Consider the following 15987-nt stretch of genomic DNA (forward strand, 5'->3'; position numbering starts at 1 on the left):
CATATCCGGTTAGGGATTAATAGATTTGACCAGGGGTTACTAGGTCGGATAGGGGTTACTTTAGGGGTTACTAGAGAGGTTATTAGACAGGGGTTACTTCAAGGGATACTAGAGGGGTTACTTCAGGGGATACTGTAGAGGTTACTTCGGGGGTTACTTTAGGGGTTACTAGACAGAGGTTACTTCGGGGGTTACTTCGGGGGTTTTTTCGAGGTTACTTCGGGGATTACTAGACAGGGGTTACTTCAGGGGTTACTAGTGGGGTTACTTCATGGGTTACTAAACAACGGTTAATTTAAGGGCTACTTCAGGGGTTACTTCAAGGGGTTACATTAGGGGTTACTAATGTGGCACCTTGCCACGCCGTGCGGCTGGCCACACCAGAAACGCACTACAAAAGTAATGATTAAATGTCACATATATCAAATATGGAGTATATATATTACTCCTTCCGTCCCCGATTGATAGTTACTTTTGAAGAAAAATTACGGGAATTAAGGAGAATTAAAGAAAGTACGTTGAAAAAGTAAAATTACATTGGGTATGCAAAAAAGTAGAGAGAAAAAGTAATTAAAGTACATGGGAAAGTAAAATTTACATGGGAAAGTTAAATTTGCACAAATATTTTTGCAAATGTTAGAGAATTTTGGTAAAAAAATAATATTAATGGTACTAGAAAAAAGCAAATGTGACTAACATTTTGAGTCACCAAAAATGACAAAAGTGACTATCAATAGAGGATGAAGGGAGTAACTATTATTAAGGTATTAAATTAACTTTGAAAAATAGGAGCATTGGGAATATGTAAATATTTTTGTAAATAAGAATAGTTACATTGGGAGTATGCAAATATCTTGATAGTGTGGATAGATGCAATGAAAAATACAAAGTATGTATCTTTGAGTGAAATATGTAGATTAATAATTATTTATTTAAATATAAGAAATTATTTGAATATAACCAAATAACTATTAAAGGAGAGCATCTAAGATGGCAAACTTAACATTCTTTTAGAAATGGTGGGAGTACAATTTTAAATTAGTTATGTTTATGCTCATTTTAGATAATAGGGTCATGTTTTGTCGATTCAGGTACAATATTTCATACTTTGGCCTTGTTTGATTAACATAGGAAATAAATTCCTTAGAAGTTGCATTCCATGAGAGGTTATAAGCTTAGGAATTTCATTTGTTTGTTTGGATGGTAATATAAATTTTTTAAATTTTCATGGATTTTAATTAACGAAATGACTATAATCCATGTTTTGTGGGAAGTTGAAATTTCTTCCTGTAATTTTATTTTTGTGTGTCAATCGAATAACTAATATAGAGTATTACTCCTAATATTTAACTTATCAATTTTGGTGAATTTCATTTCTCAAACAAGCCATTTGTATTAAACCATGGGTGTTAGTAGTATTAAACCATGGGTGGTAGTAAATATACTATCATCTGCATCCGACCTGCCGAATTATAATTGTTACGGAGGAAATGAACTTGTATCATTATCTATTAATTTTACAAGAAATTCCCAAGGACTTGACTCAATAAAGTATGAACTACCTCATTAAATAATCCAAAGGCATAACTTGTGGGAGGAGATAAATTAAAGAAGAAGAATTTAATAAAGTGGGTCCAACATCATACCACCTTTATTTCCACGTGTTCAGAAAATGACCCCAAACTCAAACATATTTTTTAAATAATAAAAAAAAAACAGTTTATAAATCTGACGTCGCCAACCCTTCTTCTCAAATTCACTCACTAGTCGTAGTTCCAAGCAGCTTCTACTCTCACTTTGCTCTTTCTCACTCTCTTTCTTTCTTCTTCCCCAAATTCACGAAACCCTAGGTAATCTTTTTATTTTTCTTCTTCAATTCTTTACAATTTTTGATAATTTTGACTTAACAATTTTCATTTTTTTTTTCCGATTTAATTCATTTTGTATTTTTATTAATATTGTTGAATTTCCATTGCTGATTGCTTCACGCTTTGAACTAACTGCTGAATTTTTCTTTTCTTTTTTTTTTTTTTTATGGTAAAGAAATTTATTATAAGAAGTGAAATTAAGAAAATGCTGGTAGTTTGATGAATTTCTGAAAATCAGTGGGTTTAATTTTTGGTGCTGCATTTTCCGATCTTTTTGAGTTTGATTAATTTATTAATTTTGTTATTTGGTGATGGATTTGCAGTTAATTTTACTTATGCAGAAATTCTAAGTAGTGAAATTGAATGTTTGCTGGAATTGCATTTGTAGATTTTGATCAAATTGTTAATCTTTATGAATTATCTAATAGTTTTGCATTTTTTGGATTAGAATTTTGTATTTACTGTTGTAGTTTGAAGATGTTCTAATGTTTAAAATTGATATACATTAATTGGGATGAATTAAAGAAAAAGTTTTTGAGCTTTACGTAAGGAAGAGTAAATCTTTATTGTAAGAAGCTTAACCTAAATTACCCTAGAATAGATGTAAACGTGTTGAATTTTGATTCTATTAATTATAACTTTAATAATGACGATATAGTTAAGTTATGTGGTTATATTACTTCTAAGAAATTAACCAAAGAAGTCATGTTTATTGGATTAAATGAGGAATTTGGGTGGATAATGTGGAATAATAATCGGGCTAGAATGGGAATTAGGGGCAATGGAGGGGATGCTAGGGTGCAGAGGAGACACCTGGTTCAGGGTAGGCCGAACTTATGCGAAAAAGGATGAATAAACGAGTAGTTGTGCTTCTTGTGAACCATGTGATCCTTGATTTGAGAAATAAGGAGAATTTGTGATGATTAAGGTTAGCTAAATTTGACTAGTAAAACCTTAGGTGTTATTTAGTGCTTGCAACTTGAAAATTTATAAAAACAATTCTCTTGGAACCCTAGAATTCGTTCATGACCATGTTTTAATTAAGTGCTACTGCAGGAGTCCCTCTGAAGCATATGCTCTTTTTTACTAGTATGACTTTTACAACCAAATTTAGAAGGATTTACTGCTCTACGTTAAATTGAGCTTATGTACGGTGATGATCTTTTGAACGCTTGCCCTTGTTCGTTTTTTAATCTATGGTCGGAAGGAATGAGGATTGATGTTTATTCAGAATTTTGAGATTATATGATGCATTGATTGAATATCTGTTTATTTTAATTTGTAATTTGTCTTCCATTTGCATTTATTTGTGACAAACCAAGTGGTTATACTTTGGCAGTTCTCCAGCTTTCCATCATAGGAAAACAAGATGCTTTCTGAGTTAAAATGTCATGTAAGATTTTAACTTTTAGTCTCTCTGAGATTCACTTTCCCTTATTGAGTACAGAATGAATCAACTTTTTTTTAATGGAAGCACATTCTTTCTTGATTTCTTTGATGATATAGTGTGTTAAGATGATGCAGAAGTATGGTGCTAATGTTGTCTGCATGGTGTGACATATGTTACTTGACTTCATGGATTTCGATCCAAGAATTTTATCTGGCGGTGAGAGTTTGAATCTCTTTATTCTGGTACTGTTGTGGCTCTGGTGAACTAATTGCATCTGATACCTATGATACATTATCCTGCAGGACATGGGTGGCATTATAATTTTCACTTTGGCAACGGATACGGTAAATAATGTATTCTAGTCTTGTTTGTTAGCTCTTCTTTCTCATATAGTCATATGTGTTGGCTCTGAATCATCCCATCTAGCAGTCATAACAGCTTTGAGCCTTTGATCTAATTCTTTCCCTTACCGCATGCTGTTGAAGTCTTTCATCATAAATTCAAGCTTATATTTGATAATACATGTGATGAATATATTGAATCTGAACAAATTTTGTAGTGTAACTGCTGCATATACACATTGTACACAGATTAGTTTTTATGCACTATGTAGTTCCTCTGTCTTTTTAGTTGCAATGCTTCTCATTTCAATTTTGCCAAATTATAATTTCTCACATATGCCAAATCTAAACATCAATATGTATAAATTCTAAAATTTTGATATTATGAAAGTATAAATTGAAACAAATCTAACAAGACCCCACATGACTATAATTTTTCCTCAAGTACTAATCATAAAAGAGAGTCAAATGAAGTGTGTAAATAGTGCAAAAGTAAACTATTGCAACTCAATAAAAGCTGAGGGTGTATTTGTTATCTTTTGATTTTGTCATCCTTTAAGAGTAATGATTCTCTTTTGATATTACTTCAGATATCATTGAAGAAGATGTAGCCAATGAAAAATCTTGTGTGCAAGCGCTGCGATATTTGATTGCTAAAGCAGATGCTGAAATTGATGATCTTGAAGATGAATTGGCTGTCCTCCAATGTCAACTGAAGTGGGCTAAATCGGATGGGCAGAGGGATCCCTATGAAGTCTGCTGTGCTACTTTCAAGCGAAAGATAGATATGCTGTCTAAATCAATTAAGGATGCGAGAGATAAAAAAATACTTAATGAGCATGACAAGGGCACAACAAAAATCCAAGTGCCAACTGAGAGAATCTATGACATCATTAGTGCTTTAATTGAGCAGAATTTGTCCTCTCCCGATGAACAGGTCTGATTGATTGTTGTCTTTTTTCAAATTATATTCTTGTTAGTATTAGTATGTTTTTCAGTATCCACAAAACTCTTGCATTTTTATGTGTATGACATTATCTACCACTAGTTGAAGATACATAATCATTGTTAAATACTCGTTATTTTTTTAAATAAGTCAATGACAAGTATTGAGCAAATATCCATGCAATTAACTTTGTATGAAGCCAACATAATAACTACAGATTGAAGCAAACTAAGTCCAGTTGTGTGGATGACAACTTATGTAGATGCTATTTTTTTCCTGGGTAATTGGTCTATAACGTCCAATTTCCATCATTTGATAACATATATTTCTACCATCTATGCTACAATACTTTGCCTTTAGGGCTGAGATAGATACCTTTGACATCTCATTTGGGTGTTCCAACAGAAGAGGTATTGGATTAGGTTGCTAGATCGTGACACTTTTTCGTGCACTTGCTGCACTTTAAGTAAATAGTTGGTCTATTTCTAATCAAGTCCGCATGTTACAGCTATTTTGTCTTTATGCCTCAGTCAGCTTGAAGACACACCAACCAGCTTTTTCTTTGCCATGACAGGTGGAAGACAGGTCTAATGAATTGAATTTGCTTATAGATTCTGGCTCAATTGACACTGATATGGAAAAAGAAACAGCTTTTGAGTCATGTGCAGAGTCCAAGGAACTGTCGATAGAATTTGAAAGGCTATGCAAGGTGCTTTAACTTTCTCTATTTAAAGTCTATCACCTTATCAGACTTTCAACTCTTATCTAATGTGATCCTGGTTCTAGACTGTATGTTGAAATGATTGCTACTTTCTACTGCATGATTAGCATGGACCAAAATATTTTGATCAGCTGGCCATGCTTCTGTCTGAGTGATTTATTGTTTTCTTTGGATGAACAGCCTGCAGCCACTGTTTCTGAAGAATCTTGTTCAGATGCTACCCGATATGTAACAAGGGACTCCATTGAGGCTAGAGATATCAATAAGACTAATGTTGAAGTGATTGGGCAAAAGAAAGATGATGTTTACGAGTGCACACCTGCAGGGGAAAATGTATTCATAGCTTGTGTGCAGGTAAACTTGTCCTTCACTTTAAATGCATCATATCTCCAGTTTTTAGGTCTTAGGTCCTTTAATTTTGGCAATGATAACCTCAGGTTTTTCAGCTGTGACTCCATCTTTTGAACTTTCTGTTTGCCACATTTGGGAGTTGAGAGTCCTGCATTGATTATTTACTTTCCTTCTATAAATCAAGATGTTAGGCATGAATTGTCAACCTTAACCCAAACATAAATACTTGTGAGAAATGAGACAGAAGGAATGCTGCTTTGGATTTCTCCTTTAGCAAACACTTACTAATCTAGTATTTGATGTTCTGTACTAAATGACCTCATTAGACCAGAACTTAAGAAAGCTATGTGGACTTCAGGGCTTAATCTTCCTACATCAACCAGCTTAAGGTTTTCTCCTATAGCAAACACCTAATATTGTGCTCTAGCATTTATCCTTCCATCCAAACTTAGGGCTTAATTTTCCTGTATCAATAAGCATTATTAGTTTGTGGACTCAGAATGTTTAAGTGTCGGAAACATGCTCAGATGACCTGCTATTCTAGTGATATAGTCTGATTTCTTTTTTACAAGGTAGTTTCTAATTGATTAGCTGGATGTTTGCATTCTTTCAATAGGCTTACAATGATAGTGTGAACTCAAAATCAAGAGCTTTGCATCATGGAGAAATTGAGGAATATGTGACTGGATCAAAGAACAGTGGAAGTAGCTCTTCTCCTGTATCTTCAAAGACAGAAGTGATTGTAAAAGTTGAAAAAGATGATGATACAGATATGAGCATTCAACTTGTTGCTGCTGATTTCCTTTGCAATACGCAAGATCTTAAAAGCGAAGATCCTGATGAAGGTCATCATCAATTGGGTAAAAAAAATAAATCCCAACGAAATAAATCCAGTTTAAGTTCAATTCTAAAACCATCAGGGCAGAAAGTAAAGAGGAAATATGTCAAAGCTGTCAGACAATCTAACCTGAGCCTGATGCTAATGCCACAAAGGAGTGGAAAGAGGGAAAACCCTTCAAAAGCAGCTGACTTTGGACAATCTAATTCACCTGCCCTTCTGGTTAATGAGGGATCTAGCTCTCTTCCTGAAGTGATTCAGCAGAGAAAACCAGGAGACATAGCTCACACAAATCTCCCTAGGCTCTTAGAACCTCAGGAAGTTAGCAGCAAAAATGCTAGTATTCAGTCCCATGAAGTGATAGTTTCAAAGGGGGCTGATCTTTGTGCAAGGAGTGATTTGGCTGCAAAGATGCAGAAGCAATTAGTGTTTGGCCTGGAATCACCTCTAGCTGCAGAAGGGATACCTCTACTGCTTGATTCTAGTCCAGAACATGTGCATACTGTTGAAAGTAAGAGTGCTATTGCAGAGGATGTAGAAACAAAAGAGTTGGCCTCCTATGATAAAGAAAGCTTGACATTAAAGCTTTCTCAAGATTCTGATTTCTTGAACAAGATGAGAGTACCAGAACTAAAAAGAATTTTGAAGTTTTTCAAGGTCCGCGGTTTCTCTAAACTCAAGAAAGAGAACATGATTGAGGAACTGACCAAAGTACTAAGCAACACATAAAACTACAAGCAAGAAATGTACAGGAAAACAATCCATTTTTTTTTCTTCTAACCTGCTTTTTGTCTCTGCAGTGTTTTGCTCATTTTGTCAGGGCTTTGCTGTGGGATTATTTTTCAAGTCCCGGTAAGAAGTTGGCTGTAGGTATACATTGATGACAATATACATAATACAGAGTTTACATTGCAGATTGTTGCTAGGGTAAAAATATGTAGGGTCTTCTGATGCTGTCATTTCTTTTGTTTCATTTTAATGTTCGCCTCGTTCTACAATGGCACTGATGATTCATGTACAGAGCATATAAGTGAAACTGGAATTATGTGCAGCAAATTGAAGAATGATCATTCTATAGTTTTTTGTTTTACATGGTTGTTTCATTTTTCATCCGCAGTTGCATCGTGATCAAACAAGAATGTTCTAGATTCAAACCAGACAATGTGTAATTAATCGGTTAATCCTTGACCTTCTAACTGAGTTGACTAAGATAACTGAGTACCCGTGTTTTTGCAGCAAAAATTCGCATATTCTGGGGGGTGATAAATGTGTACTCTGTATCCGAGAATATACTAGAAGAAAGATTACTGTCCTTTTGAGGTTTATTTTTGACCCAAAGCCTAACCCGAGAGCTCGCACAATAACTACTTTTCTAGACGAACAATGAGCGTAGCCACTGCACAAGTATCTTTGCACAAGCAATTATCAAAACCACCTACCACATTTGCCCAAGCCACTATCGAAACCACCTACCATTCTACCACTGCTTGCGTTGCTATTGTTTGTTTAATATTCTTGCTCCATCCAGCTAACTTGCTCTCACATACAATAGGGCAGCGAGTGGTTGCTACCACTGTCTATCCCGCCAAAACTGCTAAAAAGGATGGACAATTACAACACCCTTTTTCAATGTTACTGTAGGTGCTCTATTTCCAAACCCTTCCTGCGCCTCCTCACCTTTTACTTAACTATAAAGTAGTATCCATACAATTGATTGAACTAGCGCCGCACACTAGAATTTCCAGTCAATTCAAACAAATTCACATGAATTGGTAAATTTTCAAGCAAATTATGCTCAAACTTAAGGAGAATGTCTTGCACTTTCCAAAATATCAAAATGGGTATGGCCTATACACGTATAGGCATGAGTATTGGGTCTGATTTTCTTTTGGCCCCAATGCATATTCAACATAATAATTTTCAAGCTTCGAATAAGTTTTTCACGATCAAATTGCTATCAAAATCGTAACAAGAAAATTTAACAGATTTTAGCACGCATGCTTTGTAGTAAAAATCATTGTTCCGCATTAGAAAGGTAAAGCCGCAAGGTTTATTTTAAAATTACTAAAAAAAAAAGGGGGAAAAAAAGTGCACCAGATATTAGCTGCTTAGCATACTTACCAGCAGTCTCAAAATGAGTTGTCTAATCACACCATTAAATAAAACCTTAATGCTACAATGAAACCCCCAAGAGAGAGGAGTCAGAGGACAACAGCATTGCTAGCATACATAGTCATCAACACCATAAGAAAATTTGCACATTTTTTGTTAAGTTTGAAGATTAATAACCCACCTATATCCACAATTTCATCAATTCAAAGTTTTTCAAACTGCAGCCTAACTTCAAGTTTAATTACCTACCCTTTTTTCTAAAGACTCCTAGAAAAATCACGCTGAAGTCAATCCAGTTCTAAAGATGGAATGCGCTTCGAAAGCTTGTTGCACCAAAGTAACTTGAGATTGTAATGTGTCTAACCTGCAAAAGAGGCAACCAGCATAGCATCAAGGAAGCTTTCTTTCATGCACATAATTTGGTCTATGAAATGAACAGACGCACATTTGCAAATCTCAACATAACTTAAAGGAATTTAATTCAATGAAACTTTGTCTTCAGTAATCAGTACTAGGTATAATCTTTCCTTTGCAACACACTATTGTTTTATGAACAATTATTGATGATAAATTTTCCATTATTTCTGTCTATCTTCAAAATTTGTGCCATGTTTCCAACAATATCACACGGACATATGAGAGCAGTAATCATGTTATTTATGTAACTTTTGCAGAATACACAAATATCATATTCAGTATAGGTGAGGTCAAAGGTATAGTAATAAGGAAAAGCATATACTACGTATATCCAACAAACCAAGCACACCTAGTAAGCCTATTGTTCCACAGTATAGTCAATATAGCCAACAGAAACAATTAAGCAAAAATAGCAAGGAAGACCTCAGTTATGAGTTAAAAAAGCAAGACAATAACATATCAGCAAACACATGGAACTTCTTTTGCGCTATCTCAGTCACCATGTGGAAAATCATAGTTGGCATACAGATTCAACAAAGCAACTCCACTATTATAGATCAACAACTAGTCATATGCAAGTTCAAAACCAGCAGCATCAGTGCTAAACTACATCTAAATAATAATGTAATGATCAACAAGGCCACTATTTTACTCTGTGAAGCTCCTAGATCTAACTACTCCCTCCGTTTCTTATTTCTTGCAACATTTACCATTTTGGGGTGGTTCATATTTCTTGCAACAAATGTTTTTTTTCCTTATTTGGAAACTTTTTTCTGTCAAAATGACAAATATACCCTTACTTAAAATATTTTAACACATAATAGTACACATAAATTACAACCCATTATAACCTTAATCTATAGTAAATTGATTATCTATGAAATCACACCCAATTAATCAAACCCATTATCTTTCTCTCTCCTCCTTCATCTATCATTTCATCATCTTCATCTCTCATAATCAAATTCCAAACTACCCTTTTAGTGGGTTTCAAATTTGGTTATTGGTGAGTTTGGTGGTTCGTCAATGCTTTTGTTGGTGTCGTGGGTGGTTCTGGTGGGTTGTCGGCAGGTTTTTGTGGTTTCAAATCTGGTTAATTGGTGGCTTATTCGGTGGTAAAGGTGGTTTTTGTGGTTTGTGGTTTGGCAGGGGTGGAGGAGGGTCGTGGGGTTGGTGGCGTGGGTCTTGAACTAGTCGTTTTCGGTGGTGTTGGTGGTGTCCGTGGGTCTAGCTTTGGTATTGTTGGTGGTGTCGGTGGTTTCGCAAGGGTGGAAGAGTAGTTTTGGTGGTTTCGTGGGTCTTGCAACTGGTCATTTTCGGTAGTGTTGGTGGTGTCGGTGGGTCTAGATCTGGTGGTGTCGGTGGTTTCGCAGGGGTGGAAGAGGGGTTCTGGTGTTGTGGGTTTGGGTGGTGGTTGTGGGTGGTTTCGGGTTGAAGTGGTTTCGTTGGGCGATTTCAGGTGGTTCTTGGTGGTTTCGGGTGAGTCTGGGTGGTTTCGGGTGGTTTTTGGGTGGTTTTGTTGGTGGTTCTAGGTGGTAGCTTTTCGTTGCTGATGGTTCTAGGTGGCGTCCCCGTTCATCGGTGGTGGTGCTGGACTTTTAGTTGTTTAATTAATTATTCACCCTCTCTCATTAATTACATTATTTATATGCCCTTACTTTATAATAATTATGCTTAAAAACTTTTGACTTGGGAACCGTGCACCCTTCCTTTGTTGCAAGAAATAAGAAACAGAGGGAGTATAATAAGTTGATAACACCGATCACCAGCAGATGCAAATAGTCGGTGTATCTAGGATGGCCAAAATGTATACCATGGAGACTTGTAGAATAGCTAGTTCTAAATGTGGTTGTAAATATGTAATGCATGGAAAATATATAAAAGTTATTCCCTCCATCCGAAAGTGAATCATGTAAACTAATATATAATGTCAGGCAAAAAGTTGTCATATTTCAGAAACTGCTAATACCAGACAGGACTGAGGGGGTATATCTTACATGCTCCAGTAAGCAATTCAGACTATGGAAAGTAAAAAACATTAGACAGTCAAAAGAAGACTCATCCAACTATCCTAGTAAGAGCTTAGAAGGAAACAAAGTAGTAAAGTGTAGTACCACACAATTAGAAACTCTAAGCAATTCTTCAATAAATGTCAATGAGACACTTTTTTATCAATAAATTTTGAAGAGGCTTCAGCTGAGGACACTTTCAGATAAAAATAGAAAGGATATATTGCCACAATGGTGTCCTATGAAAGATCCAATTTGGGCAACAAATTAGTAAAAAAATTAATAAGGTTCCTTTTAGAGATTATACAAGCAGTTTCCTGGATACATATCTCATGGAAACAGAGGCACTCCAATTATAGATATACTTTCAAATAAACAACATACAAAACGTGTCATGTGAACTCTCCAATGATTTCAATTCTGCATGACTATGCCTTTTAGATTCACATTAATATTATGATCTAGTATACTTGTAAGTCTTTAATTAATTTGAAGAAGCCAACCCACCTATTTGGTAGTCAATTGCTCCAACTTGAGATCAGCCTCTTTCAGTGATCGGACAAGGTGGATCATGCGGTAGTCCTTTTTAGCATTCTCAACGGTGAGCTTAGCAACCTACACAAAACCAATAACATTATCTTAAAGTTTCTTTCGTATCTCTTTAAGTTAAGGATAATCATAGAAGAAAAGACGAACACAATTTTTAAGCATAAGGGACCTTTTCTTTCTCTGCGGCTAACTCTGCAGTCACTTCTTCCAGCTTCAACTCCAACTCTTTCGCCTTCTTCGAACTTTCCTCAATGCCAACCTCATGAAATTCTGTTCATTAAGAAAATGCTGCTAAGAAACTAAATGAAATATTACACCAAAGCACAATTTTGGCGAAGTACCAAGGTTAAGCCTTTGTGCCATACCCTTCTTACTCGAAACCACGGTATCAAGCTCGAGTTTCGATAGGCGTTCCTTTGAAAGCAAATAAACATAACATTAGAAATTCATCTCATTTGATCAGAGGAAATAGAAACTGCTGTAAACTTCCAAAGTAAAAAGGAAGTTACTTTATTGTGCATTGATTCACAGCATACCCACTACAAAAACAAACTCAAGAGTACAACAATTGACGATTGCAAAGCATAAAGATCATTCATGAATTTTCCCAATAATTGAATTTCACATATATAAGATACCATATATTACAAGCAAAAAAACCCATTTCAAAAAAAAGCAATTATGAAGACAATAAACAAAAAATAGCAATAATCAGACTAATACACTCATAAAATCACTAAACTGGTAAATTATTCGAATATGAAGAAGTAAAATGGAGCAAAAAATGGGGAAAATTATAGTAGAAAGCAAACCTCGGCTTCAGAAGCTCTCTGGTGGAAGGGTTTGAGAAGATCTTTGAGACCCTCGTTTGGAATCGCACTATTCGCCATTTTTGGTATATCTCAAAAACCCTAAATGTTCGATTTTTCTTCTCAATCTAACGATTAATTATCTGTACTATTATTGAAAATTTAGGTGTTTTTTTTTTTTTTTTTTGTGTGTGTGTTTGCGATGGCCGCCAGCGGTGTCAAACTGTCAACAGTGGTGGTGCGCAAGGACGGAAATGCAAAATGGTCGGGTGCCCGTCGAGGATATGTTTTTTTTTTTTTTTTTTTTTTTTTTTGGTGCAGATTTTAATATTTTATATTATACACTCGGCCGTATAATGAATCATACGCCTTGGGGTGGAACTAATCTTTTGTACGATTACACTTACATTTGAGGTAGAACGTGTTGCTCACGCCGATTTACACCGCAAATCAGGTGTCAATTTTGTCTTGTCAGTCATAATAGTAAGGGTACTCTTGTCAACGCATACATAACTTGGCAAACGTTGGGATAATGCTGGATAGTCAATGTCGTTACCATCCTCAACGCCGTAAACCGGTACGCAGGAACCCACTTCTTCCTCCACGCCACCACTGCCTATAGTGGTTCAAAATGTTTGTCGCGAATGAAATGCTTTTCCTAAGGAGTTGATATGGCCTTAATTTACACTTTTTTCATATAGAATGTATTTTTGTTTCGCCGCGAAATGGCATTGTTGAGGACGAAGAGGAGGACGACGACGAGAAAAAGAGGAGGGTGAGGAAAGCTTTTGTGAGTTTGATTGGTGTAAGGAGGAGAGATGGTGGTGCCTGTGATGGTTTTTAGATGGTGGTGCCTTTGATGGTGATGGACTAGATGGTGGCTATGGTGGTGGTGCCAGTGGAAGATTAGAGAAGATGATTTTTTTTAAAAAAAAAAAAAAAAAGCAAGCTGAAATACGATGTTAGCAACTATATACTTTAGGTATTATAAGTGGAATTGCATGAATCATATTTATAAGCACCTAATTAGGATCTACAAGTATAACACATAAAGAACATGTAATTGTACCTTTGAAGCGTGATTCAACGTGTGATCGAGCTAGAACAATAAGGAGAACAAGAACCCTAAGCGTGATTACTCTACTTGGTCCACTGAAACAATTCACTGTATAGGTGAATTAAGACTTAACTTAACCCTATGTATGGACTTTATATATAGATCATATCTAGAAATAAGAGTTCATGTCAAGTCCAAATTCCTAACTCTAATTAAACTACTCTAGCCCAATACCTTTTGGGTCCATGTTAAGCCCAAATTCCTAGTCTCACACTTGTTTAGCCGAACACATATTCTTAGGTGCACACTCATGCACCTAGAAATAGGTGTAACAACAGCACAATATGAACATTAGTTTTTCATAAAGTGAACATTAGGTTTCTTCTCCTTTATTTTTCTCCTTCATTTTTTATTTTCTCTCTCCTCTGTTTTTTTAATTTTCCCCCTTTTTACACTTTTTTGATTGAATTTGTTTCTTACAACATGAAAGTAGTTATTAAGTATGAATTTTTGTTTGAATTTCGATTTTGTGCTTTAATTTTGATTGATTAAGGTATATATGAATCTTTGAATTCACAAATTATACTCTATTTTTTCTCCTTCCTTCTTTAATTCCTTTATCCTCTTTTTTATTTTTCCTATTTTTCTCGTTTTTTCGATTTAACGATTGAATATGTTACTTACAATATGGAATTGGTTGTTTATTTGATTTTTTGAATTCATATGAATTGAATTTTTTTTTTTTTTTGGCTTCAATCAATTTCATTTGTGTATGAATTTCATTTGATTTTCTGCATTTTTTTATCAATAAACATAATCATGCAAAATATGAACATATGCATAGGTTCCCTTAAATGTGAACATTATCTTTTCAGAAAGTGAACATAAGCATAAAACATATGAACATATGCATTTCAGAAAGTAAACATAACAATTCAAAATATGAACGTAAGCATTGGTTTCCTTAAAGCGAATATAACAAATTAAAAGGTGAACATATGCTTAAAAAATATGATCATATGCATTTAAGAGAGAGAAGATATGCATAAATAGACTTAATGAAAACAACAAATATTTACTATGAATATTTACATTATGAACATATAAAATATTATTATGAATTTAAGGCATTTTATTATGAACATAAAAAATTGAAGAAATAAAAATAATATGATTATGAAACATATGCATCATAATTCATAAGTATTAAAAATATGAACATATGAATTCAAAATATGAGCATATGCATTGGTTCATTTTTGAATGCGTATGTACATAATTAAGCATTTCAAAAGGTGAACACATACATAAAAAATATGAACATATGAATTTAGAAAGTGAATATAAGCATTTCAGAAAGTTTACAAACGGATTCAAAATATGAACATAAGAATTCAAAATATAAACATATGCATTTCGAAATGTGAACATAAAATATCCGTTTGATTTCACTAATTTTTTTTTACAATTCCAATAATAAATTTCGAACAATATTCAAACAAAATTTAAGTGATAAACTGATAATCATATAAATTCAAACAAAATTAAGTGAAATTTATATAAAATTGTCTTTTTGGGGAGGATCCTTTTGATTTTGCATCTCTTTCCTAATGCCCATTGAAATTGTTGCAATTTTTTAGTGAAAGAATGAAATAAATGAAGGAGTTGTGTCTTCGATAAGTGCAATTACTAGATATATTAAGGATCACTATTATGGAGATAATAAGTTCGTTCTCTTGGGGCGTCATCATTTGTTGCTAAACTATGAGAGATGATCTTTGGGCTAGTCAAATGGTCCAAAGCCCGCTAGAATGGATCCTATGAGGTCACACACAAGGGTATTGGGTTAAGCAAGTTAGAGGCCCATTAATGGGCCTCATGAGCAATTAACTAATCATAAAATGGATTGGGCTAGCATAGTTAGATTGGAAATAAGTTTTGGGCTTTTGACATGGGCTCTTATTTAGAGATGAGATCTATAAATAAGATCCATGCCTAGGTACACCTTTTGACATGGGCTCTTATTTTGACAAGGGCTCTTATTTTGACAAGGGTGCACCTTAGACTAATTGTTAACCGAATATCCTTATGGGTGACCTCATAAGATTCATTCTATTGGGTTTTGACTAACCCAAAGATCATTTATCATTCTATTAGGGCCCTTTTGTAGGTGGGATTTCCTTGCAAGTGATAGACCATATTAATGCTGATTTACAAAATATGTAAATCAACCTCTTTTTTTTCATTTTTATATAAAAAAATAATAAAATGGGAAGAAAGTATATGAAATAAATAATAATAATAATAATAATAATAATAATAATAATAATAATAATAATACCCTACCTTCAATGTATTAGATGACCTCAGTACCCCTAATTTACGCATTTTTGTAAATTTGACTTACTACTTCCGTTTTATATTTTTGTAATTTTGAAATATTTTATGTCTTACAAATAATACTCTAAAGTTGCAAAAAAAATATAAAACGGAGGTAGTATACTTGAATTTTCACCTTACACAATCAAATGCCACCCTCAAAGTGACGCATCATTGGCTCATTGCAATGCATTACTATC

General features: G+C 34.4%; 2 protein-coding genes across 3 annotated transcripts; one reads left to right on the forward strand and one right to left on the reverse strand.

Moving 5' to 3' along the window:
* Positions 1–1219: 1219 nt before the first annotated feature.
* LOC110691557 lies at positions 1220–7545 on the forward strand. 2 transcript variants are annotated; one of them, XM_021868494.1, is made up of 8 exons: positions 1220–1850; positions 3208–3261; positions 3375–3474; positions 3561–3602; positions 4190–4536; positions 5120–5254; positions 5447–5620; positions 6234–7545. In XM_021868494.1, the coding sequence occupies exons 3-8, from the start codon at positions 3429–3431 to the stop codon at positions 7182–7184; spliced, it is 1695 nt and encodes a 564-aa protein (XP_021724186.1). In that variant the 5' UTR covers positions 1220–1850; positions 3208–3261; positions 3375–3428; the 3' UTR covers positions 7185–7545. The 2 variants fall into 2 exon arrangements, with proteins under 2 accessions (XP_021724186.1, XP_021724187.1); XM_021868495.1 differs by having other exon boundaries at positions 3393–3474.
* A 1010-nt stretch (positions 7546–8555) lies between these two features.
* LOC110691558 lies at positions 8556–12649 on the reverse strand. Its single transcript, XM_021868496.1, has 5 exons — positions 12355–12649; positions 11908–11956; positions 11712–11812; positions 11501–11608; positions 8556–8931 (listed from the first exon to the last, which is right to left on the reverse strand). The coding sequence occupies exons 1-4, from the start codon at positions 12430–12432 to the stop codon at positions 11501–11503; spliced, it is 336 nt and encodes a 111-aa protein (XP_021724188.1). The 5' UTR covers positions 12433–12649; the 3' UTR covers positions 8556–8931.
* Positions 12650–15987: the final 3338 nt, after the last annotated feature.

Source organism: Chenopodium quinoa, unplaced genomic scaffold (assembly GCF_001683475.1).
Source record: "Chenopodium quinoa cultivar QQ74 unplaced genomic scaffold, ASM168347v1, whole genome shotgun sequence".
In the NCBI taxonomy this organism is placed as follows: Eukaryota; Viridiplantae; Streptophyta; class Magnoliopsida; order Caryophyllales; family Amaranthaceae; genus Chenopodium; species Chenopodium quinoa.

Bases quoted from the DNA above. Each gene is read 5' to 3' on its own strand.
- LOC110691557 (XM_021868494.1), top strand. From the start codon at position 3,429: ATGTTACTTGACTTCATGGATTTCGATCCAAGAATTTTATCTGGCG. The intron at 3,475-3,560 runs GTGAGAGTTTGA...ATTATCCTGCAG, and splicing joins TCCAAGAATTTTATCTGGCG to GACATGGGTGGCATTATAAT. The intron at 5,255-5,446 runs GTGCTTTAACTT...TTGGATGAACAG, and splicing joins AATTTGAAAGGCTATGCAAG to CCTGCAGCCACTGTTTCTGA.
- LOC110691558 (XM_021868496.1), bottom strand. From the start codon at position 12,432: ATGGCGAATAGTGCGATTCCAAACGAGGGTCTCAAAGATCTTCTCAAA. The intron at 11,813-11,907 runs GTATGGCACAAA...CTTAATGAACAG, and splicing joins CGTGGTTTCGAGTAAGAAGG to AATTTCATGAGGTTGGCATT. The intron at 11,609-11,711 runs GTCCCTTATGCT...GGTTTTGTGTAG, and splicing joins TAGCCGCAGAGAAAGAAAAG to GTTGCTAAGCTCACCGTTGA.